Here is a 27,104-nt window from a genome sequence, read left to right on the forward strand (position 1 = left end):
CTCCATTATTTTGGGCGTCGCCCTTGCAATTTTACGTGACGTGTACATTGTTGCTTTCTCTGTTGCTTAAGTCAATCTCCTTTATTCCCCGTGCTTCGATGAACGAGGTCTATACTATTCTTATTAGAAATACCTGTCCAAAGGTTTTTTGTGCAGGAGAAAGAACATTCCTACCGTCCCTATCCTTTCATAGTAAAATAATGATTGTGCGACTCACGCGGTGATTTGAATTGCAGATTTGTTTAGACTCGTTTAGAATTCACTTCAGCCGTATCCGGATGATTGCACGTGAAGCCTCGTAGAACAAAACTTGGCAGTTTGGTCTAAAGCTGCTTACTTTAAATAGCAGTATTTTTGCTGGATAAATCCTTGGCTTAAATGCATAGGACGGTACTAAATCCTGAAGGTGAAAGCTGAAATGTCGAGTGGTCGCCAACATAGGGTTTTGGTGTACAACGTTCTCGACACGTGTTGCAGCCGGCAACGGCAAGCGGAGAAGTCTTCTGAATTTTCTTTGAGCTCAGTTAAGTTTTTTCTTTTTTTCCTTTTTCTTTTACCCTTCGATGTAAGTTACCGATGTGTTTGTGAGTGTTTGATCAACCTAAAGCTTATTGTACAAGAATGATTTGAAGTGTTTCTCTCACTCTGTTCTTTCGCTTGAAGTTTTGTTCACAAACTGAGCGCTTCATCACTTTCATTAAATTATTTTCTAGTGAAAAGATTTAGCTTTGAGATTATCACGTGAATTTGCAGATCATGTCATGTCATTGAGGTACTATGAAACGAAATGGTTCAATTTGGATTTTCAGGAGAGGCAGGTAATATTGACGTGCAGATTAACGATTCACATAAATAGCATTTTTCCGAGGGAGGTGCTTCGTATAGTTTTGTGATAGAATAGCAAACGAGAGGCTTTGTCTCATTAACCAAGAGTTAAGAGTCTAAACTGGTCAGTATTGATCGAGTCTATCCCAATACATCTTGTATTAACTTTGAAAAGCTGAAATATCCTAAGAATTTCACCATTACTTGGAAAGGTAAATGTATTTTAGTTACCCCCACATAAAAGAATTGTGACGGATAAATTTTTAAACCCTTTACACCCTAAAATCAGTATGCATATTCTCCATACTGTTCTTTATACATTTCCTTTGGGTACTGACAAGGAGAATTTGCTTGAAAATCAAGAGCTTCTTTACGGAGTTAGTGATCATCTGTCTTGGGACCCATTTTGTATTTGCTTTATACTTCACCGCTTTCAGATATCGTAAAGAAATTTAACCTGAGCTATCATTTTTATGCTGACGACTCACAGCTTTACTTGTCTTTCCAACCAACCGTACTGGGTGATAGGGATCTAGCGGTTTCTAGCATCGAGAGCTGTGTGGATGAAATCAGTCATTGGATGATGGTTAATCGTCTTAAATTAAATAAAGACAAAACTGAATTATTGGTAATTTCCGCTAAACATCTTCCAAGACCACTCCTTCACGAAATTTCAGTTGCTGGTGAGACTATCCCTTCCGTGCAAAAGGCGAGGAATATCGGCACTATGTTCGACAGCCATTTTTGCTTTAAGGATCATATTACTGACATTTGTAAATCTTCATTTTATCATTTGCGAAATATTAGCTATATCAGGAAATATCTTTCAGCGACCACTACTGAATTGCTGGTTCATATGTTTGTATCTTCGAAGCTGGATTACTGTAATTCCCTTTTGTATGGCCTACCAGCCTACGCTATAAAAAGGCTACAACACGTCCAGAATGCCGCGGCGCGCCTCGTCACACTTACAAAAAAGTATGATCACATTACGCCTGTTCTTTTCAATCTTCATTGGCTTCCCGTTAACCAACGTATTATTTTTAAGATTTTACTTATAACCTACAAGGCACTTAACAACCTGGCACCGTCGTACATTTGTGATCTGCTTACATCTTACACCCCATCGCGTCAACTACGCTCATCATTCAAGCACCTTCTGGTTTCTCCATCCTATAACTTGAAAACATATGGCGCAAGATCCTTCTCTGTAGCAGCACCATCATTATGGAATGCTTTGCCAAGTGAAATTAGAAATGCTCAGTCTGTGTCTGTTTTTAAACGTAGATTAAAAACTTTACTCTTTAGAAAAGCCTTTTATAATTAATATTAGCTGTCTTAAGTGTTAATGTTTAAGTTTTTTGTAGGCGCCGTTGAACAGTAGGATACTGGCGTGGTATAAATCTTTTATTATTATTATTATTATTATTATTATTATTATTTATAATTAATATTAGCTGTCTTAAGTGTTAATGTTCAAGTTTTTTTTTTTTTTTTTTTTTTTTTTTTCTTGTAGGCGCCTTTGAACAGTAGGATACTGGCGCGGTATAAATCTTTTATTATTATTATTATTATTATCATTTCCTCCACTCTCGTGGCCTCAATCAGGGTCGGCCAGGGTTTTTGGGTATTCGGTATTCAGGGGCGTTTTAAATCGGGTATACGGTATATTGCAGCTTAAATATGGGTATTCAGTATATCACTTTCTTTGAATTTCAGGTATAAAGTATTCAAAGCTTCGATTATTTTTGGGTATATTTGGAGGAATTTGGGGTATTTTGGGGTATTTTGTCGATTTTTTTTCGGGTATATTGGTATTCCACTACCCCCCCTGGCCGACCCTGCTCAATGTTTCAGTGATTCAGGGGGTGATATTATGAGGAGAAATTAGATGCTTGCCACTCTTAGGAGTCAAAGAATTAAATTTTTTTTTTTATAGACATCAATCGACAACTTCTGTCAATTTTATGCTGGGGTCTCCTACCGGAATGAGACTTGATGGTTGTGTTGGTTAAAACCATGTTACTCTGATTGTTACGATTTTTGCAAGCTGTTCTTTGTCGATATGATTATTTTTTTCATCACCCTTCAGGCAATTGCGAAACAGAAAGGGATGGCAATGGACCATTAACAAGATCAAGGTCGTAGAGAGACATCACAGTCAATACAGGTCAGTTTGTGGTTATATGTATGAGTTCACGTCCTTCGAAAGCCGGTAAACTCTTCTTCTCACCAGTCAGTGTGATACTAATTTGTTGGCATGTCATTCAAGCTCCTGTTTAAAACTGTGTTCTGAATGGGAAGATTGTTTCAAAACAGAAATGAAAGAAAGTTGGAAATATAGTTAATGATTGAGTTAAAATTTTTCAGCATGGAGTGAAATAGGACATTTTGGATGACCACAATCGTGTTGTAAACAAACCAACTCAAGAATACAGAAGGCTCATGATTGTTGGCGTCTTGTACCCTTTTGCATTCTATACCATTTTAGCGGGTGATAACTAAGGATTTTTCAATATAATGTTTTGAGGTACAATCGACCTGTATTAAGTTGGGTTGGAATTTTGCTAACAATGGCACGATTTTTTTATCCTTTTATGGGCATTGTCATTGTTGACAGCTTTGAGGCTCTTTTGTTATAAGAACAAAGGTTTGAAAGAACCGACGCGTATCCGATTTCCGAGCGCGAGATTCAAAAACTTCGTTAATGACCTGAATGTGACAAAATCTTTCTTTCTCGGGGTGGGCTTAGGGAGAAGTTATCTAGAGCAACGGCAAACTTGCCGGGGGACGGAAGGGTAAATTTGTTACATGGAGAGCGGGCTGTCGGCTGTGTAAAGTTCTCTCCTTTTTCCCGCAAATAAACGCAGAATTTCGAGGTAGAGAAAGGACGACAGTTTGTATCTTAAAATACGAATGGAATATGCCACACAACTATCGTAAAAGAAATCGAAATTGAAGCGAAGGTACAAGTATTTTTAAGTATTTTTGCTGGCCTGTTGTAATGCGCGCCAAACAAGTTGCGAGAAAGCTGTCTGTCTCAAGCGAAGAATTAAAAAGCGTCATAACCAATTATATTTGAAATATCTACTGTTAGAGCGGTTTATTGTCATAATAAAACCCCTTTCAGTGCATCAAGACCTTGAAAGTATTCAAAGCTTTTTAAACGCTTTCATAGTATTGTGTATTGTCTTATGGGCTTTGTGGCGAATTTGATCGTCAACAAACCATTAATTGAAGACTTTTTTTCTTTCCGTGAAGAAGCGTGCTTGCTTGAAGAAGCGGCTGGGCAGCCTTGAAAGGTTCTAATATAGACTTTTATTCAGATTGTTGTGGGAATAACTGTGCGAATTGCCTATGTATACAATTAAACAAACTTTGTTTCCGTCCCGAAACATCTTTGAAAGCGTCTTTGAAATTCGCGCTCAGTTGACATCAATTGTTCTCTTGTTTTCATGAATGCCCTTATTATGCTAATGACGGGTTTTAAAACTGACGCCCGTGCCACTTGCAATTGACAACAATCATTTCGCTCTCGTCCTTGGAAAAGAGTTATCTGAAAATAGTCATCGGAAAAGATCGGTTTAAAGTTGTTTAAAGTCTTAAAATGTTTTCGAAGTTCAAAGTAGACAAGTCGCAAGCAAACGTCCTCTACAAACGTGGCCCAAGGCATTTCGAGGTAGAGCAGTCTGTCCTCTCTTTGCCCCTTCTTGAGGCGTACGACCAACGCATTCGCCATTTGCACTAAATCGTCAGTGACCAGGCGACGGAATTGGCAGAAAGAAGGGCAGAAGTTTTTCAGCTTCGCCAGGAACTCCAGCTTCTAAAAAATGAGCTTGCCCAAAGTCGCCTAGCAGTGGACCCTGTAAAGAACGCTGTGAAGTTTAACGTTAGCCGAAAAAACTATTGGGTCGTAGATAAGTCTTCGCGGTCTATGAAGAGGAAAAAAATCAGAGAGTACCTCCGAAATGCCACAGAGATTTTACCAGTGGAATTCAAACCGATTGAGGTACGTATCATTACGAATTTTTCTTTATCACTAAGTTTTTAGGGGTGGTGAATGGTCTTTGAAGGTCTCGCAAAAATTTTTCGGGTCTCGCAATATATTTTTTCCGGCGGTTCTGAACGTCTCGCAGTCTCATATCTTTAAGCTTACATGATCATGCTGGGGACAAAATCGCAAATCAAAGGTTGAAAACAGTCTCGATCTAGGAGAAAAACGTTGCATTCACCATTCGTCACCCCTAGTTTCACATTGGTCAATCTTTTTATTAAGACCCCATGCGTCTAATGGCTCAACGAGAACGGATGATAAATCTTTTCATTAACAATGTTTATTCAGTGTCATAAGCAATCTGTGTGATAGCGCTGAAATATTATAAGCCAGTAGAAAAATTTGCTTTTTATTTTTCTGAAATATAAACTCTTCATTGAACATGCATAGTGTAGGCAGGTGCTAAGTACCTTTAGGGACTTACCAGGGCTTACTGCAAATAGATACCGACTTCTGGTTATTTTAAGGCAAAATTTATTTTAGCTGTAATCCAAGCCTTGAATTGCTCTTTTTTTTTTTTTTTGCTCATCGCAAAAAAATTTTTGGACGTGACGTATGTAGTGTGCCCACGGTATGACTTTTAGAAGAAACCGCTGAAAACATGGCGGCATCTCGGTACAGGTACTGACAACAAAACGGCGCTGTATATTTCTAACTGGATGGTTAAAAACTTCGGAAAAAACACTTGGATTCCTGCTCGCCACCACTTATTTCTTCTTGAAGACCTAAGATACTGCTTGTTTAAACTTAATAATTTCATTTATTTTGTGATTTTTGTGTTGATTATAAGGGCCTATTTACACGGTACGACTTTGACGCATGCGACAAGCTTACGACAGGCTTACGATACGAATTTTTTCGTGTAAATCAAACCTACAACTTGCTTACGACTCTTAAGTCATGTCGTAGGTCTGTCGTAAGCTTGTCGCAAGCTTGTCGCATGCGACAAAGTCGTGCCTTGTAAATAGGCCTTAACGTAAACTTATTCCAGCGCGAAGACGTCTCCGTTTTCTTCCAACCCTGCAACCCAGGAACCAAAAAAAATTAGAGACGTCTGTACAAACAGGCTTCGTATTTAGATGTTCTGTTCTTTTTTCGCACAGATTAAAGTGACCGGGAACTGGTGACCCCACTTTCCGACGGCCAACATGACCACGAAGACTAGGGTTACGATTAGTCTCTTATGATGTTGTGACAATTTTTTCTGATTGTGTCAAATACTTATTAATTACTTTTTTGGGGTTTTGAATTAATGCAGGCCAAGCAAGGTGATGGTGCCCGTAGAAGTGTTTGCGATGTTCTGGAATATTTAATCACTATACCCGAAGTCGAAGAGGCCATCAAGAAAGATGGTTCTAAAATTAAGCTCCGATTTGCGGCGGATGGGAGGCGAACCAGCAAAAGAATCGGCACCGTGATGGCAGTTTTTAACATCTTGTGTGAGAACAAAGCAACGTATGAATACCAGTATACCCTGGCATTGTACAATGGTAAGAGCATAGATCTTAATGTCTACACTGTTTCGTTTTTCATAAAACTATAATAAAATGAAAAATGATATATTACATGTACATATTAGATGGAAAGCTCCGAGCATCCTTTTTGGGCAGTGTGTGAAGTCTTAAAATAACTGTGACTTTTTTTTTTAACTGGTATTCCGCAGCATAAAAGGGCAGAAAAACACCGAAGCTCCTTTCTTCATAATTTTTCATGCTAAACTTGCCATTTTAAATCAAAACCAAAAGGGTTACATTTGCATTAACATGGGCCAACAAGTACTATAAAAATTGTTCATCTTTACTAAACCTACTCGGAGATATTTGAGAAAACAATATTTTTTGCTGGTCAAAATCTCACCTCTCTTTTTCTTGCTCGGCCATTGATCACCCTACGAACCACAGTAATTCCAGAAATCGGATGAGCTTGGTCTGCATGACTCGCAAGCCACTGAATCTCCAAATCGAGTTTATCGGACAAGTTCTCCGGCCGCATGTCTAGCCGTTTTAATATGCGCACTGTTATTCAAAGACTTCACTTACAAGCGGTGTTTAATGACAACCAGCATGAACCAGGAAGTAATTTTCATTCTATGTTTCTCTCCCACAATCAAAGTAAGTAGTATTTTTATCCTTTGTCGATCTGGGGCGAAGAATGAATGCAATCGAGAGAAAGTAGAATTTAGAAATTGCTAACACTACTCAAATCAAATATTTATAAACAACCAGTTCTGCTTGACTGAGCACAGAAAAGTTTCTTCGGCGTCAGGTTGGATGAAAATTGTGTACATTTATAAAGCCACGTCTAATTTATATTTCCATTGTTCTGTTAGACTGCAGTCATCCAAACATGGAACTTGCAGATGATATTCATGGATGTTTGAGTGGTTAATGTATTGAATAAATAGCCGAACGCAAATTACTTCAGTTGGATCGTGTTTTCGACGACGCTTTAATTCCCTCATTTAATTTTTTTTTTCAGATTTGAAAGTTGATGCCAAAAGTTGATGATGACGAAAGATTCAAGAAATCGATGACTGAAATAAAGTTATGCAAAGATCCCGCTTGTGTATAGATATTCATGCATGTGAACAATTACTCCTAAAGAAGTATTGTTTGCACTTTTAAAAGGGCCAACCACCAATTTGAAAAAGTCTTTTGGCGGGAAAAGTACCATAAGAAGTATCGATGAAATCACAAGAAAAAATAACGAAGTCTTTTGGCGGGAATTTTTGGTCCATGGAAAAAAAAAGTCTGCCTTTTTTATTGAGTCCGACGTTGATCAAAATATATACAATGGGTTTTGGTAGGAAAGATCGTTTATCGGGCAAATGATTTTCTCCTATCAGAAATGAAGTGCATATATTTTTTAAACAATAGACGCTGTTCAAATTCGCAGAAATTTTTTTCCTTTTGGCAACCCTCCATACGCAAAAAAAAGTAAAAGAGATAGCCTATATTTTGACTGGTTACCAGGCCCTTGAAAAAGCGCGGTTTTTTTGCTTTATTTGTACACTCTAAAGAGACAATAAACGGACAATATTGTAAATAACGTTTATTTGTTTGTAAGTTTATTGACTTAAATGTGACATCATTCTTAAAAAGCAATAATATTTGCAACAGCTGACAAGCGTAAGCGAGCATTACAAAACCACTTTAAATTATTAACTAACGATTTCATTACTGAGACGAACTTGCTGATTCACAACTTGCATAGAAACAGAGAAACTAAGATTAACTACTTTTAATGTGCGGTAATTAAGTCTGATCAGTGTTTTAACGGCTAAAATACATTTTGAATTCGTATCGAATAATTTGAAAATAAAACGTCTAACAAGTAAATTAAGACCTCCGATATCAATTTAATTGTACTAATGAATATCTTTACAATAAGCCGCAAATAAGTGCAATTACCACTGAGAGAGAAGTTATCAATGCCAAAACGTGACAGAATTTCTACTACACCAATTCGAGCCGGCAGCAAATAACTTGTCATAAAGACGCCCTTAATTTTACATCCAAACTGAAAAAATACTTCTTAACAATTCAACCCCATTTCTTGTCAAATTATTTCTTTTTTGCCTTGTCCTATTAAATCGGTTCTTAAGAGGCAAACCATTTCGCATTTTGACGAGGAAGAAACATTTCTGAACACTAAGAAATTGAATCGGTTTCGATCTTATTTTGTTTTTTTAAAACTTCATTCTTTTTCAGCTAGTATGCTGAATTTGTTTTTTCATAGCAATTTTTAATCTGAATGGAAAATGTGGTAGGGATGTACTAATTTACAATATTATTTTGTTACCTCTAGAATTTACTTGCAGGAGTCTTACTTCTCTTTTTGAACAACTTCACTCTTTTCATGTCGTTCATGTCAAGGAATGTTTATGGAACTGCAAGAAGATACCAGAAACGAACATGTTAGAAAAAGAACAATACTAAACTTGTTTACAAAATTAAAGTAATCAAACACAAACGTGGCAAATGTTTCTGTGTTTCTCTTGGAAATTATAAAACGAAAGTTTGTAATCAGCACATGTTAAGGTTCGAAAAGTGAGCAACGCAATTCAGAGCACCACGACTAAATCTACACTAGCGCTTCTTTTTGTTGCTTATCTTTCCTTTACGATACTAATCACAGTTGATTAGTTAAGTTTCAAGTCCAGCAAGGGATCAATGCATTTATTACACTACATTTACTCATTACTCACTTACATACACTCATGTAACCACACCTATATGTAGTAACGTTGTCACGGAAAAAGCAAAACAGAAAATGGACGAGGCCAAATTCGTATCTATTAACATATGGCATAGGCATACAGCATGCGTTTATAAAATAGTTTTTAATATTTGTGATAACCTGAAATTTCTAATCAACATCTGATACCCTCGAGAAGTTTGAAATAATTTTTTAGTGGAAATTCTGTGAAAATTGTTAGGCTACCGGACATATGGCCAGAGGGTAGTTTCATTTGCGGATAAATTTCTATTTGCTTTTTGCTTTTTCGTATGACAACATTATTGTAATCATGTGTCTATCTGTTGGTTCAAATTGAAATTGGAAAGATTTCCGAAGAACCCCTAACTATTCTTAAACAAAGCCGCAGTCCCAAAGGCAATCTGTTGTTTTGCCATTGTCTTTTTTTATCCAAGTACTGTATGCATAATGACGGATAGGGTTTTACGAAAAATCCTACCGCAACGTATCTGCGCTTGCATGGAGAAAAAAAGAATTGGATATGATCATATTGCTGTGCAGTCGACAAAGAGCTAAGAACGCGGAAAAAAACAATGATTTTGCCATGTGAAAACTTGAAAGCCTATTTTATCCTCCAAAGAAATTTCCACGACTAAGGACTGCAAAAGTTTTAAATTTGAAAGGTCGATGATTACGAATTCCGAATTATATGCAAATATGTCACACGAATGTGTGCCTAAAGAATCTCACAAAAGTAATCCAAGATTTGAAACTGCGCAATTTATCACAAGCTGCCGACCACGTCACGCTCAATTAAAAAAAAAGCTTCCCGAAATTTGTCTCGGCAAAAATTCCTAACTTAACACATACTATAAGGAAACTTATTTCGTATTTTTCGATAGAATAGTTGACGTTCTTAAGACATACAGATTTTTGTTGCAGCACGCCGAAACTTTTGTTTACATTCTGATCATTCTTTCCTGGTGACGTAACAACACATCAAAAGTTTTACGGTCAAAAAACTGATTTAAACTCGTTTCAGTTGACTAAGTTTGATTTGATTAATTCTTTTTGTTACCAGATTAAAAACGCCAATAACATTATTGCGGCAAATAAAACTTGGGTTCTCTTTGTAAATTAAAGGAAGCATTTTTCACTTTGTTAAACAAATTTAAAAGCGCCTCTTTAAGATATAGTTATGGAGAATTAAATTTTAGCCTCTCTTTGTTGTTCCTCTGCAACTTTTCAAGACCGTAAAAAAGCCCTACTGTCGCGTGTACACATTATGCTGCTTATCTCGATCTTGGAAAAAATGGATCAATAAGCCTTTGTGTGTACGATCGGCAGGTTACTTAGCCAGAGTAGCCACATGTACGTATTACAAATCTATTTTTAACGACTAGAATTCTTTAACTTACCTTGGCATTATCACGTGCTTTCGTTTCCTTTCTGTCTGCTCCAATTTGCATACCTCCATCGAGGCAGTTAATCTAGAAGAGACAGAAAAACGACATTATTAACTATGGATCCATAGATTATCTCAGAAAAAATTGCAAATTTGTTCGTTTAATTTCCAGAAATTCATTTAGTAAAGCTCCAAAAGCTAACACAGCTTTAGAGTTTTCTTTCTTGCGGCCAAATTTATTCTAAAAATTATGAAGACCTATTCAGCGAGAGTTGATGTGAATTTATTTCACAGCTTTTTATTCGACCCCAGTCGTTCATTTAAAGTTTAAATTTACCGCCGCTCAGCGAAGAATTTCCGTCTGATACCAAGTTGAAAACTGCTCTTTGACGAAATTTCCTGCCATTCCTCAAACGGAGATTTGAGTGCGTCATCGCTTGTTGAAATACTTAAACGGCTAATTTGTGAATTTTCTCAAATTTGTCTCAGGTATAACGCGAGCTACAACAACAAGTTGAACTCCTTCTAATTTTCTACTTACCGCTTACTGTTTGGGGATTAGTTGCTAACTGTCAGTTCTTGTATAATCTTCAAGCGAAAGGAACTCCTTGATGCTTCCAGGTCACGTTTACAGATCTTTTTCCCCCGAAAAGTTGAACATTTCAGACCACGAGGAATTGCAGAATGTAAATTAGTTGAGGGAGTAACACGTCAAAGGTCAGTCCTAAGGATAAATCCTGGAACGAGCTTGGCGTACATTTTCCAAACGAGGCTTGCCATGTTGCGGCGAAACTCTGTAAAGGATTTTAATACGATTGTTACTTTGGATTCTTATAAATTGCGAATTGGAAATTGCGAACTAAGCCAGAATGAAATAGTGGTAAAAAGTAAGGAAGTGAAATGCGTTGTCTGGTATAAAAACCAACGAAGAGGAGATTAATAATGATCCAGCGACGCAATAGCTCCGAAGCACGACAACTTTCTTCGTTCTTCGTCGCATGTTTCCAGCAGGTTCATTGAAACTGACCGTGCACTAGGTTCAAATGAGTTTTTATCATGTTGAACTTTGTGACCAGTTAAAAATTTTTCAGTAATGCATTCAATGACTATGTGTGATCAGGAAAATAAGAGTATGTGTGGTCATGGAGCCGCCAACACACACGGCAGCACCACTGTTTTTTGTCGGCTTTAATAAGCATTTACCTTTACTATACTGAAAGCTAACCCTTCACACCCTCACATCAGTATGCATATTCTCCATATTTTTTTCCAAGTGCTTTTTTCAATTGGCATTTAACAGTCAAGAGCATCTCGAGTGGGTGGCCATTTCCTGCATTCTAACCTAATGTTTAATTCACTAGTGACAATGAGTGGAGAAATTAGATGCTAGTTACTCCTCGAGGTTTAAGGTTTAAGCGTGCAGCAGGAAGGATAAGTGAACACACCAAACGAAATAGTAAGCTTAAGAGCCTGAAGATGAAGCATAATGATGACACACACGACAGAGGCAAGGACAAAACTTTTTTTTAGTTACATTTTATTAGCATATATGATGAATAAATGAGTTAAACGGTTAACAATACAATTATTTTTAAAATGAAATATTCATCAAGAATACAACGACACCTTAAGTACTTGGCTTATCTCCAGCCGTAAACATCATCAGTTTTACATTATTTGTCGAAGGAAAAGGAAAAACTAAAACAGTAACCTTGTTTAATTTAGTTCTCAGAATTTACGACAAAAAATTAAGAAAAGAAACAAGAGTTGGTTCCCTAGTTTCAGTAACATTACAAAGTATCAGCGGGATCGACCACAAGAATCGAAATACGTGCTTCAAAAAAGTCGATTGATAATATAATTGTAGTTTACTTAAGATCCTAAAAGTTCAGAAGTTATGGTTCCAGGGATAACTGTCGCGTAAATCTACCAAACGAGGAAAAGGGAAACTTCAATTAACCTTTTCCAAAACTCGATTACATCATTATCTCATAAAACCAACGAGTTTAACAGTTAACTATTAAATTCCAATAAAAATAGCGTTTAATATAACCCAACACCACAGGCCCTATAAGGCTCATATTAGACAAGGTCCCAGTAACGATCTAAACAAAAGGACCACAAAGAGATGGTTGACATGCGGGCTGGAGATTAAAAACCTCCACACCCGGTTGGGCACAAATCGAGCTTATGCTTTAACCACAAATAATGATTTCAGGCTTACACTGCTGACAATTCATACTGTATGCCATACGTAACCTCAGCAAAGTTGGATGAAGTGAGAGTAACAAATTTGAAGACTCTTTAGGTTTTAATTGACGGTAGAGTTACCTTCTGATCAAGGCTTGAAATTCCGTTACGGTAAAAGATGTTGATTTAATTTACGAAGAATACTTGCCGATGATTTTTGGCGACGATTTCGGAAAGGTTCGGAACAAGAAAAAAATAAGCTAACAGACCGGATCCCCCTGCAGTTATTTTTATCGCCTCAGTGAAGCTGGTCTCCGAGAGGAAAGTAAAACGAATCTTGCGGAGTTGCTTTCGCGTTTTTTGGTGGAAAAGATTTGCGTCACAGGATTCTATCTAAATCCAACTGAGATCTTCTACACAAGACTGTTCTTGCGACAATTGTGAAGAATTCCCTCTAGAATGATGTTCATATGTAGGGGGGGGGGGGGGTTGAACATTTTCTTAGATTTACTATATTTGGCTTAAAATTCAACCAAATTGTCGATTATGCATTGCAAACATACAGTGCCACGACGGCGCGTTCAGCACCAATTCTGCAAGGTCACTTTGTAGGTTACATGTTTTGTAAAAAATTTCTCAAACAAGAAACACTGACTGGCATACTACGAAGGAAAAGTCAACAGCGTAAGCTCCAAATCAAGAGTCAATAAAATCGACTTAAGAAAGAACATCTAAGAACAATCAACAACTAAAAGAATACGAAGCTAAAATAGAAATTCACCAGCCTTTCTCTTTGATGGACGTTTGCAGTACAAACTGTGCTGGCCAAGTAAATCTTGGTGAAATACTGCGTGCTGCAATCACGCTGTGTTCTTTTCACAAGGTAAGATGACAAAGGGAGATATAGTTCTCCTCAATAGAAGCGTGCTATAAAACTACGTTCGAATGTCTAGTTTGCTACAGATGAAATTTTCCTTACAGCAAATGCCTCGGTGCAACATTTCTTATATATGGAATATTTAAGTGAAGCATTTCCAAATTCTTCTGATGATCTTCCAACTTTATCAGCTGTAGGTACTTCAATAATCACGGTTGACGAAAACCGCCTCTCAAGGCTTCCGTTTCAGGTGGTCTGATTAGTTGCTTGTGCTGTTTGGAATCACTAATACACCTATGCAAATCTCGGATGTATAAAAAACTAAGAAGGAGCTATGTTTAATTGTTGCTCTTCAAATCACTATCTTAGGTTTTGCTCAAGCTTTTTTTTTCAGATCTACGATAACTGATTTTTAGTTTGTTGACGAGAGGCTTTGGAACAATCTTAGTTCTAAATTCTTTAACGTTCAGGGAAATCGCTATTTCTTAATGCCTTGCTTTTAGTGCCTCTGCTTAGTGAAATGAAAAAGAAAAAACGGTGGATTCGAAGTTCACTAAGCCAAGAGGTGTCTTCTAGCTAATTTCCCTCTCTCTACCACAGGCATAACAAAAGCCAGGAACATAATTAAACCAAGCTTGTGGCGCGCCAAACCACTTACAATGTATCGCCATTACAATTCAAATCTTTCTTATTTGTGTAAGTATCACTACGGCAAGGTCGCCGGCCTGCCGTTTATTTTGAATGATAAATACTTGTTGTTGTTGTTAGCTACATGACAGTACGTAGCCTTAAGAAAGCTGACGAACGCGTTTACGCCTTTCTGTGATGCTACGAAGATGGCTGTGGTTGGTCCATGTTAGCTCCTCCTACTGAAGTGGATCATACACATATTGACAACTGCTTCCATGCTGATGACGTCACACCCATGCAGTCCATCCTTCATACATCTGACACAGATTGTCCACACTCCGGGATTCACGGATAACAAAGTCGACCTAAGAGAAGACATTAACATCATCTAACAGAACACAAGTTCAGATATAGCGCTTATAATGATGATAGCGCTTATAACGATTATAGCGCTCCAAACATGCTTCGTGGCCATTAAGAACTTAGACGTTCCTTAGAAGAGTAAAAATACAACATAATGATATAACATAAATCAGAGAAATCAGAGTATTAAACTATGTCCAGACAGGAGATATTCTAATCTTAATGAAGCTATATGTAATGTAGACGAAGGCAAAACCAAGTCAATGCAAGGGTTTCATCAATGACATGTGGCAAGGGAGGGGGGCGCATGGGAGTTTAGCGGCATTGTCATGTGCTTTTGCCAAAGTTTGCTTTACTGGCTGTGTTCCCCTCCTTACTCCACCCCCCCCCCCCTCCCCCTTCCTTTTGCGTGATTATCCATTCACACACTTGTTTGTCGGTGTTCTGTAGTTAGGCGCCTTTCGAAGAGCTGTTGCCATGGTGATCACCTCGTCGCTATCATTACGTCACCTACCATTCTATGATACTTTCGAGGTATTCTATATCAACTTAGAACTTTATCTTTAGTCCTTTGATTACCTGGTCAGCAATGGACATTTTCTTGTTATCCTGATCTCTACCGTCCAGTTTTGCTTTAACCCGACGCCACACACTGATAGCATAAGTGTTCCTCTCCTGAAGAGCTGTAACAGACAACAAGACTTTAAGTGTCGTGCTCTGTAGATAGGCTATAATATCAAGCGGGCGTTAAACCATGAACAATTTAAAAACCGTGGACGAAAGCGTAAAATAAGGTTTTGGCATAATCGTTTGGCTCACGATGTTGTCTTTTCCGATGAAGATTGCCACGTTTCGACTGCATATTACGGTCTTCTTGAGGCGATAAGGTCGACTAGATACGCGTCACATTCTGAACCATCATGCTCAGCTGTGACGAATGAATGAATGAAATCTTGAACGAGCAAAACGAAGACAATTTCCGAACTATAGCCATTGACTTCATTTCATTGCGAGCTCGTGCACGCATAAAGCTTGGAAAAGGTAGTCATTGAAAGGCACGCCCTGTGAGTATTGAGCAAGCTCGGAAAAAGAGAGACGAGTTTCTTTTACCTTTGCCAGTTCTGGGATCTCTTGCTAGATTTGCCGACGAAATTCTTCTGGGACTTGCAACTGCCACGACCCTGGAAGAGGCAGTTGGTGAGCCAGCACCTGAAGGGCTCGCTGCCATGTCTCTCTGTAAGATGACTGGGTGGGGAGAACCAACATCCGATGATCCAGATTCCTTACTACTCGGTGTGACGGAGCCGCTGCCTTGACGAAGTGCTGGAGGATTAGGAACCAAATTAAGATAAGACAGTTAAACGTTTACAATTGCTGCAAAACCTACCCAGTTCCGAGGAGTTTTCAAAAGTTTGCCCGACTTCAAACCCTGATGGTTATAATCAGTATTCGATTTCAGATCAAAAGGGACCTGTAATGTCTGTTTTTCGACAAACTATGTGTCGTGGGAATCTTCACGATTTCTCCTACCTGACGCAAAGGTGGGAGGAGGAGCAGCAATGGGCGTCTTCCCTCCACTGGCGCCTGACTCGTCTGGTACAAGTGGTGATGCCAGTGACAATAGATGGTCGTGAACCCTAGGAAATTTTCCAAGGTTAGAGATTTACAGCAAAGTTGATTTACTTTCCATTTCTGACTTTTTAAGTGGTCGATTCCGGCTAGGAGTGACACGTGGAAAGCGCTTAATTTTGGTTTTTCCCTCCCCAAAGATTTTCTTTCTTTTTTGGTTTCTTTTTTTAGCGTTGATTCCTTGATAATCAATTCGTATAGGATAGGGAAGGCCATTTTCATTTATTTGAAATGTGTACCAGTAGGAGATTAAAAGCCTTATTTCAATCTCAAAAAAAAAAAAAAAAAAAGTTTAAGTGAACAGCTTTATCTACACCCTATAATCAGCATGCATATTCTCCATACTGGTCTCTGTACATTACTAAGGTGCTGATAAGGAGGATTAAGCCCTTCTTTACTTGGTGATCATTTCCTTTATTTTCATGACCTTCATGTTTGATTCAGAGGTGATATTGTAAGGAGAAATTAGATGCTAATCACTCTTAGGGGTTAAAAGGTTCAACCCAAAGTTACTCACCACTGAACAAGAGACTTGATGGACTTCACCATGGACTTAATGTCAGCAATGTTGTCTTCTATGTGATCTTTCCCATCACTGATCTTTCCACCACAAACTAAAGAGAACAAGAACACCTTACTTGCCACAAACTCAAAACATCATTTCTTTACGTCTGGTAGAAATATCACCCTGCGTAGGTATAAGTTTGTAGGTTAACAAATCTTTCAAGCTCATTAGATTAGGGGGCACTAGAATTTCCTGGCCCGGGAAAGTAGCGAGATGCTTCAACTACTTCATCGTCAAGCTGGGCTTAACATCGCCCTCGTGGTTTACTGAGTTTGTAAGCTGACAAATCTTTTAAGCATACCAGATTGAAGTGACCTATAGTGATGACAGAACGCCGACGTTTAGTTAGCTTCATACCTGCCAAGATACTTTTAATAAGCTGCGCACACTCTTCCGATTGGCGGTTATGAGTGGAAATAAACAGCTTGGCTTGGCGAGATTCTGCTGCTTCTTCGTCCTGAAAAACAAGAAAGTTAAAAAAACAAACACAAAAAACATTAAAATGCATGTTAGAAAAGCCAAGTTCTACAGTTCCAATGCAATACATGAAATAACTCAAATTTGTTGCTCTGCAAGTCATCTCACCTTTGCCATTGTCGTCAACATTGACTTCACATCACCAATGAGCTGCTGATGAGCCACCATTATGGTTTTCACTGAGCTTGCTTGCGACTTGATCGAGTCCTTATAAAACATGACAGAGAAGTGACATCACAAACTACTCATATTGGTTACAAAACGCGTATTAGCACGGGAAAGTGTTAAGATTTTTGAGACGTTTTTCGTGGTGATAAATTGCCTTCAAGTAAAAGGACATCGTGCAGTTATGCTTTGTAGAGGAAGCCAACAATTAGGCAGGACATCGCCAAAATTGAAAAGGAAGTAATGTATTAAAAATAACGAATTCAAAAATTTAAGGCCAAGTCTATTAAGTTGAACGAACGTTTTTAAGGTTTAAAATCCGCAAAATAGAGAAGGAAGGAACACACAACAGACAGTCAATTCAAAAACAAAGTCTTTTCGGAACGTTTTAAGATTAACAAACCGTTTGTAGTTTTAAAAGCAAGATACGGATTACAAATGGCAAACTTAAAGACAAAGTTTTCAGGTTGAAGAAGCCATTTCAAGTTTTAAACTGAATACTGAAAATAATCATTGCTTCAGTATCACTTCAGTTACTTACTCTGTTACCCATGATAGCCTGACCGACTTGTGTCTTTCTAGCCTTGATGGATGCCATCTCTTGTCCCACAGTGTCTAATTTGTTCTTCATCCAGTCTAGAGTGATTGGTGCCTCTGGTGGATACGATACCTTTACTTTCTTTGCTACCTCTGTCACGTCGTGGAGCTTCTCAGAACAACTTTCCAGCTCAGCTGAACTTTGTTGACACCTAAACAATCATCGAAATTCTTGATGATTACACATCTCTAAATAGGTTGACTGCTACAAAAAGCGGTCAGTGTGATAGGTTGAGGCAAAAAAGGAGCGCAATCACCACAGAGAATGAGGAATTTAGCGAGGTAACGTCGTAAGAAGCGCAGTGGTAATTCATTGAGTTTTTCTTTAGAGAAAGTTACTTTAAAAAATGAGAGAGTAAACCTGAAAAGTAATTCGATACAACGTACGAGGCACAAGTGGTTGTGTAGCGTGAAGCGTCGAAGTCGTCAAAGTCATCAACGTTATCACCGTCATCACCACTTCTATATGTATGGAGCTTTGCTGCGCACCCTCTTTGCGCGCACTGTGGGCTCCGCTATCATTGTCATTATCATCATCACCATATCAATAAACACTATGAAAAATTCTCTTTCGAGATAAACAACGGAACAGTTACTTCAAGGAGAGCACCATTTGTTAGAAACTAACAAGCATTAATAACAGCAATAAAGTGATAACTAATATAGTACCTATTGATCAAAGTTGTCATGACTTTGTCTACGCCAAGAGCGTCTGCTGTGTGTGTCCGTAAGGCCTCGCAGTGTAGTATGGCATTTGACAAGCTGCAGATATCTGAGGAATGTTTACTCTCCACCTAGAAAAAAAAAACAAAGAAACAAAGAGTTGCAGCAAGAGAAACACGTGCAAAGCGTGGACGAGTCTTTTCATGACGCCGAGACTGATCTATCCTTCTCAACAGGGATCTAGGTTGTCAAGTTTTTAGTACAAAAGGGTGGTGTCGAAAGTGGTACGGGATTGCAGTGGTTTTGCTCTACTGCGCGCCGTGATTGGTCGAGAAAATAACTCGCACCACCCTATCGGCAAATCAGATGCAACACTAACACCAATCGCGACATCGTCACTCGCGTTTTCCCGCGCTGGAGGTCGTAGCGTGCACCTTCTTTGAGTTCTTAGCTTTGTTGTAATTGGCCGTTGTCATAACTTTGGTATTGTTTTTAAGTCTATCAATCGAAAACCGCTCTAACTTACTATCATCAGCTTCTTTCTATCTGCTAAAGTTTTCTCAAAGTTCTGTAGCACTGGGTTCAATGCAGGGTTTGCTCCGGCTGCCCACTTGAGGCGTTGTTCAATACTCGACTCCTGAGCGCCTAACTTCTCTTCCACGCCTTTCACTACCGAGTCCATATGAATCAGCCCCTGGACACGCTACAGGAAAAAAAAAAAAGCAACCGTAAACAGTCATTAAGACTGCGGCTCTTAGAAATCAACACCTCTAGCAGCCTTACCTCGAAAATTCTCCCTTATCGCTCATAACTACGAATTCAAGTTACCAGGGAAAGAGAAAAAAGGTTCCAGTTGACCAAAAAAAAAAAACAAAAACAACAACAACAACTACTGACTGAAGTTGTGATTAGCAATGAAGCACGCTATGTATCAGTTGTAAGTACCGTTCAGTTTAAAATGCTAAAACAAGGCCTTTCCAATTGATTCGTTAGTGATTGCAATCTCATTCCACCCGTTGGTTGCGTCTGAAAAACGTTAGGCCTTACTTCTATGGATATCTTGAACAATAGGGAAAGGCAACTATCGAAAAAATAACGTATTGCTCAATACAATGTGCCTAACCTTTTTCAGGTCTGCCATAACAGTAGCTCGTGCTGGTGTGATCATGTTGTTACCACGCATCGGACATTGCAGCAAATTATCCTCGTATAGCCACTAAAAAGGTCGGAGTAAAAAGAAAGATAGACATACTTCAAAGACAATTCATTCCTCTGCAAACAACATCACAACAATGCACGTCAAAGTAAAAAACGTAGTCAATGAAAACGTTGTAACTGTAGAACTCTACCTGAAATCTTGCCAGTTGAAGCTGAGCTCGCTGTACCACACCTTTGTAAATGTTCATGTTGTTATCCAGACGTCTAGAGACAGACAAACAGACATTAAAAAGAGTCACATAACTTGTAGCCCGGGAAAACGATACGTATCGTTGTTTAGGAGGACGACCTCCCTGAAAAAGCAGTCTGACAAAAGTAGTTTGGACTTTGAATTGTGTTTTCAGTGTTAGGACACAAATCTCCTAAGTAAACTGACTTTCATCCGAGCTCAAACTCAATTTCAGGATCAATATCAGTATCTGGGCAACTGCCCACCTACCCCTCCCCTTACCCAACAACAGTCTATTGATAACAAGTTAGGGTTAATGTTGGATTAGGGGAGGGGTAAGTGGGCAGTTTCCCAGATACTGATATTGATCCCAATTTCATAAGTCGCCATTCCCAAAAAATACAAACATAGACATCTGAACCTCACACAAAATGAATCACAACAGTTATTTCCTCCATTTCTATTTACGTTCGGGTTTTGCAGAATCCTTCAAAACACTCAGATCCTTGAAGATGTGAACTCACTGATTCATACGGGGCAGGAAAGTAATGAAAGTAGTAAATGTCTTTAACCCTTTACACCCCAACATCAGTATGTATATTCTCCATACTGTTCTCTATACATTTCCAAAAGTGCTGACAAGAGCTTCTTAAGTTGGTGGTGATCAATTCCTTCATTCTCATAAGCTTAATGTGTATTTTAGGGGTGATATAGTAAGAAGAAATTAGACGCTAGTCACTCTAAGTAGTTAAACGGTTACGAGAACGTGTCGCAAAAATGCGGTTTCGTACTTAGCAAAGTCGTGTTTTCTCCAGGCTACGTCATAAGAACCTGTCAAGCTTGTGATCTGCGAAAGTTGCTTCGACTTGATCAGTCCACTGGAAACATTGCCATCAACAACCTTGTAATACAAAAAGAAAAAAAAGTAAGAAAAGTCCTGTGGATAGATATGGACAGTGAAACTTCTCAGTAATGCGGTCACCTATAATACTGATAGCTCCACACACATTTCATTTAGATCATACCCACCCTCTTGCAATAATCCTCCAGTATCACAGCATCTTCATCGTTGAGAAATTCTTTGTCTGCCTTACTTCCCAACATCGTCGCGAATTTGATAACCACCGCAGCCAGAGCCTGAGACGGCAAGCCCATAATGCATTGCTGCACGCAATCAGCGATAAAATGCTTCACATGTACTGCTAAGTCATCTTCACTGTAGCATTTGTCAGGATTCCAGACTTTGGTCTCAGCATGGCTGCTGTCCGAGTTCGTAAACAAGTTGTTCGACGGCTCAGCAGTGCAATTTGCAGCACCTGGCACGCTTCCAGAGCGAGACACACCTGAAACGAACACACATGATATAATATGTTAAAGCACTAAATCTTCGTACTTTATAAAAGCAGAGGAAGGAGCATCTCAAACGAGCCTATTTTGATAACTGATGGACGATATGGTTGTTATTTGAAGGTTACGAATTACCTTTTAACGTCAAGGTAACCAGTCTACAGCTGTTGAAGAATGAGATGATGACTTCCAGCCTCTTGAGAAAAAACAACTTGCCCAGAAGTTCGGCATTTTTTGCACTGTTTGTTACCTGTCGGGTGAAGCCAACGTATATTAAAATGGTTGACAAACTTAAAACAATCAAAGTACTATTCTGAAATGCCAAACATAAAAGGATCTTCACCTGGAGTTTTTGGGCATCTCGCACTACGTCAAACTTTGACGCACGCTTATCAAAGTGAACTCGCTCAAAAGCGGTAAACATGTCCGATAGTTCACTGGCAACTTTGGTAAACAAACCATTGAATCCAGCCAACAGCATCTGTCCGGATGTCATTGAACTGCTACTGTCCTCACCTAATTATACACAACAAGGTTAGCCAAAAAAAAAAAAGGCTTCATAGGGTTACCCTTGCATACGAGAGTGACTCGCATAGCTGTTGGTACTCATTCCAGTTTCTGTAACATGAGGCAAATAGGAGTAATCGACTTCCCCTTCATGGGAAGCTGGTCTAGCAAACGGTCACTCTCTCTAGTTTGGTCGAGCTTGGTTTCTCGACAGTTTTCTAGCAGCTATTTATACTCGTCAGTGGAGAGAGGCACTACGCGAGGCTCAAGAACACAACACGGAGATCTTGGATCTTGGACCCATATTTTTCCGGGGTCTAACGCACTAATCATTAAGTTAATCATTACACTAGGCTTGATGCATGCCTTCGACAACAATATCCCCTTAGAGAGCATTTATTAACACCTACATTCATTTAATACCTAAGAGTATTACAGATGTTGACTTTTGAGAGCATAATCCGCACTAGCAACAACTGACCCAAAGTATCCGAATTACATGTTCCTCCATTTAAGATTTGTATGTCAATGGGAAGTCTGAGAGAAGACAGTGACATCTCAGCAACCACAAACCCAATTTGCATGTACAGTTGCTGGTCTTTTCATTCATCACAAACGTCAGAAAACATTGGCTATAAAGTGTTTGAAACTACAAATCTGAAAACCCTGGATTAATGATGGTGTTGTACCTGAATCAGAGCCAGATATTTTGCTGGTCTGAAGAAGCTTCTCAAACTGCATGTGCACCTCTTGAATTACTGCATCAACTTCTTCTGGGCTGTGCTTCTACAACAAAAGAACGGCGACAGTGAGTAAAGCTGTCATCTTAGACCTTTTACCCAAAGATCTAAAAGCTTTTTCTCCCAACTGATCAAAAAACATTCCTTTGGTTGTTAGAAATGGGAATTTCGCGTTCTATTAAAACAGTCCATTTAATTTGATAACTTTCTTCGTTCTCGTTGCCTTTCTGCACGATATTGTAACACAAATGTGAAGGGAAATTCTGTAATGAGTGCTACTGTCTCTTTTGCAAAATTCCCATATCAATCTCCCTTATCATCTGCCATACATTTCTCACCATTTTTGCACTGAAGAATTGGTGTTAATTCAGACGAAATCTCCTAGTTGATAATTTTCTTCCTTCTCATCACCTCTCTACTTGAAACTGCATTGATTATGTTGGAAAATTACTTATTGGTCACCACTCAGAGTGAAAGGGTTACGAAAGGGGAATACTTAGGTAGAGAGAGACACTCAGGAAACTTTCTCCATAGAAAAATATTTCATTGAGTTGTATGGACTAAAGAGATGGGAGACGGGAGGAAAGATTTCAAGAAATCTCCTTGAGCAGTATAATTTTTCCTTCACCTGTGCCGTCTCTGCAGAGACATGTCCTTCCAAAAGACGAGCCTCGAGGTTCTCGGCAAGTTCTCTCAAACTTATTTTCTGCTTGTGAGCTACAGTTTGAACCTGTTGTATTACAGCAAAAACATTCGGGTCTTCGCTATAGATGCTCTTAAATGCTTCTGGAACAATGATTGTCCTGAAGTTTGTCATCAGTTCCTGAAAATTAAATCAAAATCGTAATTTAAGACCTAAGAAATTCTGGCTTCATTCACATGGTTGTATATTTTTATTCGAACTAATGTTTTTCCACCTGATACACGTTTAATTATAACTAACCAGGATCAGCATTTTTAGCGCTTTAGTTTTTAAGATGTAACTAACAACCCAATTTCTGTTGGGTGCGATTCTGTTTCAAATGCAAACTTGACAGGGCGGTGGCAGAGCAGACCCCAGATGGCCTGAGGCCAAACAAAGCATCAGTAAGACACTATATCAGCGACCCAAGCAGTTTGCGTAACATTATCCGTATTTGAAGCCAATCTGAACTTTATACCGTTTTTGCTCTGTGCTTTTACCATGAGGAGACTCTAAGGAGTATTGCTTATTGCTAGTCTAACGCAGACAGTCTCCAGCACTTTCTCAAGTTTGCCTGTGTACTCATTTTTCATTCTTAGGTTGAAACAGGCACTGTGAGAGTAAAAAGCACAGCCGACGAACACAAAACAATAACCGGGCTAAGCTTCAATCCTTGACCTTTCGACCCGGAATCCGGCCCCTCTGGACCACTACATCTTCCATACTCGTACAAACAACAACAAAAAATCTACTGTTTAGTTACTTAAGTATCTTCAAGATTTATCATATACCTGTAAAGCCATGAACACCCTCTGCACTGTGAAAACAGCTTTCATGGAGTTCTGTGCTTGCCCAAGAATGGCTTGCTGATCGTCTTTTACCTCCTGTTGAGTGAATTAGGTTTGAACTTAAAGTGCTGCTACAGCCGTTGCGTGACGTTTTCTTACCAAATAAATTTTTTTATGCTGGAAACTGGAGTTTCAGAGAGTCCGCTTTTTTTCCGAAAGTATAATTCAAACGGGCTCGTACCCCCAAAAAACTTTCTAAACTTAAACCTTTCCTTCCCGAGATGAGAATATTAATTTGCCAACTGATGAAAATCTACTTCTTTTTTGCTTCGTACTGGGGAATTTGGATAAACATCTAAACAATATTTCTCAGATGATAATCTCAATTCTCAAAACTTGGCATGTTTGAGTGTGTACTAGAAAGGTAATGAAAAATTTATGCACTCAATAATCCTGTGTGGAAAATGGTTAAGCCAAGTAATGTTATCCCTTACCATTTGATGATCCTTCAATAACAACAGTAGTTGATTGACATTGCCACTCATGGAACATAGCTCGTCAAGAAACCAGTCTCCTTCTCTTGATGTAAGATCAGATAACCTGTCTTTGGCAACTATTGGCGAACAAGAAAAAAGTAGTAGAATTTTAAAACATGGTTTTCGGCTAATAAATGAAACAAAGAATAAAAAATCTGACAAATACATCTAAGAAAACCATTGAGAGAGTGGCAGTTACCAGAAACTCCCCAGTAGAACACTCAACTCGACATAATACTTGAATTAAGGTTGATGAAAAGAAATCACACACAATCAGGTTTATGAAATTTGCTCAAGCAAAACTATACATATTATTAATCTACTATCACACATATAAAACAGTGAGAAGAGCTGCTATCTAAGTTTTAAAGCCACAGTTTTGTTTTGTGTTTCCTTCCTCACCTTTCGCTGTGTTCTCCATTGTCAGACACCTCTTGTTCAAGGAACACAACGCAGTAATCAGTACACTGGCAAGACAACGGTAGGACGCAGGCTGCTTTCCTGGAAATGACAGCATGAGTTGTGACCATATGCACTCGTTAATAATAGAGATGAAATCAGCGAGAGCATGGTCTGTATTGAACACACATGATAAGCTCAGCCAAATTGATGTAATGACCAAGTGTGTGGTTAAACCTTTACACCCGCACATTAACGTCCCTATTCTCCGCATGGTTCGCTTTACGTTTCCTTTGATCCTGACCGGGAGAATTTGTATGACAATCAGGAGATTCTTAGATTCCTTTATTCTCGTAGCCTTCTATATTTAATTCAAGGGTCATAGTGTAAGGAGAAAGTAGACGCCAGTTACTCTTAGGGGTGAAAAGGTTAAAAGGACACGTGGCCGACACAAAACTATCCCCAAAACTGAACAGCTTTTTGGGTATTTTGAAGTCACTGTAGATCAATTTACCTGTAATGTACTTTTTCAGAGCAGCATAGGCTTCACCCACAGCCTTACTTAGGAATGCTGTCTCGACACTCTCTTGTTTTCGACGTTCAGAGAACTGTGCAAGAAACAAATCAGATTTTAAACATTTTGGTATGTAGTGATTGAAAAAAAAAATTGGATAGTAACGAATTTCTTGATTAAGAATGGCAAGGAACATGAGGAAGGGAAAGCTGATCGATCAACTCGATAAATAGTTCAAAGACCGAGTGTGAGGTCAACATGGATCAAAATTCGTTTATAATGAACAAATAAATAGCACTAAAGACGGGGAAAATTTGAATGTTACCCTCAAAAAAGTAATTTCAGTGGCTAGAACTTGACGAAAAAGTTCCCATAACACTTTCATAAGGTTAGTTTGGCTCTTCGCGTACACTGAAATAATTATGAAATAATTAACAATGCATACGGAGTAGGAAAGGTAAAACCGACTACAAACTAATCACCCCCAATCTGCTATGTTTTCATTTAAAACTGCATTTCTCTGTGCCAATCAGAATGGAGAAATTTTCATGTCTACAAACATCATGAATTATTCTTTGAATAACAGTTGTGCCGTGTTGCAAAATAATCTAAAACGTCCACTTTCATTAAAAGTTATTGAAAACGCTAATTTATTCTGTTTTCAACTTCACCTAAGGCAATCCACGGGATGTTAAATCAACAAACTTATCGAACGCCTATACCTTAATAAACTTGGCATTCTGTTCTGTCAAACTGCTCTGTAGTTTCACCTCCATGGTCATAAACCCAGTCACTTCTGCGAGAGTAAGAGGACTGTCCGCCACAGGTTTGTTGTGCAGCTTGTCGCTCTCCTCTATAACTTCCTGGCACCTAAAAAAAAAACATACGCTCTATATAACCAATTAACTCGCTGAGGTGATTAACTATTAGCTTCTCTTTACACCTTCAATATAATATCTAGAATACCGATGATAAAAATATTATACACTTAATGACTACATAGGAGTGCCCGACAGGAAACTATTTGGCTTTATGACCGGGAGTCAAATATCTGTTTGACCCTATCTAGCTCTCTCAAGTAGCATTTGATCATAACAATGCTGCTCTACATCTTGCTTTTAATGTTCTTTCAACCCGCATCTAGGAGCACTGTACAGCTTTTTCCGGTCCTGCTCGTGCCCTTGCGTACATGATTTTTTAAAAATTTTTACTTCAATACAAGCGTACGGAGGGCCGCAAGGGTCACATGATAACAGCTAGATGTTGTCTGCACAGCCCCACGGGAAACATGTAAGTTATCTTTTCCTTAAAAGCTTTCTTTCCTAATTGTAGTTCCATAGTAATAATCGTTTCGTTATCATTACAAGAGAAAATTCATACTTCTTGGTTGAGGAATCTTCCACTAAAGACTGAAGCCAACTCTGCCATTCGAAACTTCTGTTCTGCTGTACATAATCTGATGGAAACTGCAGGACACAAAGATCATCTTTAAGCAAGGAAAATTCCTTCACGGAGTTAAAAACAGTATGGGGTGACCATCAACTGAGTGTCGAAACCTACAAAGGAC

General features: G+C 38.7%; 2 protein-coding genes and 2 long non-coding RNA genes across 4 annotated transcripts in view; 2 read left to right on the plus strand and 2 right to left on the minus strand.

The window, feature by feature from the left end:
* Positions 1–393: 393 nt before the first annotated feature.
* Positions 394–3,050, plus strand: LOC149039204 (uncharacterized). Its single transcript, XR_016180686.1, has 3 exons — positions 394–523; positions 754–818; positions 2,918–3,050. It is a non-coding gene; the product is annotated as an uncharacterized LOC149039204 (long non-coding RNA).
* Positions 3,051–4,577: 1,527 nt separating this feature from the next.
* LOC149039205 (uncharacterized) lies at positions 4,578–7,589 on the plus strand. The gene is made up of 3 exons (XM_089186012.1): positions 4,578–4,834; positions 6,138–6,369; positions 7,358–7,589. The coding sequence occupies exons 1-3, from the start codon at positions 4,760–4,762 to the stop codon at positions 7,381–7,383; spliced, it is 333 nt and encodes a 110-aa protein (XP_089042138.1). The 5' UTR covers positions 4,578–4,759; the 3' UTR covers positions 7,384–7,589.
* A 326-nt stretch (positions 7,590–7,915) lies between these two features.
* Positions 7,916–11,155, minus strand: LOC149039206 (uncharacterized). Its single transcript, XR_016180687.1, has 3 exons — positions 11,023–11,155; positions 10,495–10,566; positions 7,916–8,768 (listed from the first exon to the last, which is right to left on the minus strand). It is a non-coding gene; the product is annotated as an uncharacterized LOC149039206 (long non-coding RNA).
* A 3,077-nt stretch (positions 11,156–14,232) lies between these two features.
* LOC113666066 (serine/threonine-protein kinase SMG1) overlaps positions 14,233–27,104 on the minus strand; it is a 41,742-nt gene continuing 28,870 nt past the window's right edge. Inside the window, exons 56-79 of the mRNA XM_027181825.2 lie at positions 26,918–27,003; positions 26,260–26,407; positions 25,538–25,631; positions 25,027–25,125; positions 24,583–24,701; positions 24,092–24,184; positions 23,247–23,441; positions 22,568–22,664; positions 21,715–21,887; positions 21,507–21,621; positions 21,054–21,367; positions 20,816–20,925; positions 19,987–20,059; positions 19,761–19,853; positions 19,164–19,340; positions 18,644–18,768; positions 17,919–18,126; positions 17,321–17,419; positions 17,093–17,192; positions 16,688–16,784; positions 16,072–16,178; positions 15,652–15,864; positions 15,121–15,224; positions 14,233–14,543 (exon numbers count right to left, since the gene is read on the minus strand). Coding sequence (XP_027037626.2) covers positions 14,466–14,543; positions 15,121–15,224; positions 15,652–15,864; positions 16,072–16,178; positions 16,688–16,784; positions 17,093–17,192; positions 17,321–17,419; positions 17,919–18,126; positions 18,644–18,768; positions 19,164–19,340; positions 19,761–19,853; positions 19,987–20,059; positions 20,816–20,925; positions 21,054–21,367; positions 21,507–21,621; positions 21,715–21,887; positions 22,568–22,664; positions 23,247–23,441; positions 24,092–24,184; positions 24,583–24,701; positions 25,027–25,125; positions 25,538–25,631; positions 26,260–26,407; positions 26,918–27,003 — 3,117 coding nt within the window. The 3' untranslated portion in view covers positions 14,233–14,465. The remainder of the gene's footprint in view (positions 14,544–15,120; positions 15,225–15,651; positions 15,865–16,071; positions 16,179–16,687; positions 16,785–17,092; positions 17,193–17,320; positions 17,420–17,918; positions 18,127–18,643; positions 18,769–19,163; positions 19,341–19,760; positions 19,854–19,986; positions 20,060–20,815; positions 20,926–21,053; positions 21,368–21,506; positions 21,622–21,714; positions 21,888–22,567; positions 22,665–23,246; positions 23,442–24,091; positions 24,185–24,582; positions 24,702–25,026; positions 25,126–25,537; positions 25,632–26,259; positions 26,408–26,917; positions 27,004–27,104) is intronic.

The sequence above is a fragment of the Pocillopora damicornis genome, chromosome 10 (assembly GCF_964200805.1).
Source record: "Pocillopora damicornis chromosome 10, jaPocDami1.2, whole genome shotgun sequence".
Taxonomy (NCBI): Eukaryota; Metazoa; Cnidaria; class Anthozoa; order Scleractinia; family Pocilloporidae; genus Pocillopora; species Pocillopora damicornis.

What these genes read in the sequence shown, in the direction of transcription:
- LOC149039205 (XM_089186012.1), top strand. Translation starts at nt 4,760, where the DNA reads ATGAAGAGGAAAAAAATCAGAGAGTACCTCCGAAATGCCACAGAGATT. An exon ending in TGGAATTCAAACCGATTGAG is followed by an intron (nt 4,835 to 6,137) that starts GTACGTATCATT and finishes GAATTAATGCAG; the next exon opens with GCCAAGCAAGGTGATGGTGC. An exon ending in TACCCTGGCATTGTACAATG is followed by an intron (nt 6,370 to 7,357) that starts GTAAGAGCATAG and finishes TTTTTTTTTCAG; the next exon opens with ATTTGAAAGTTGATGCCAAA.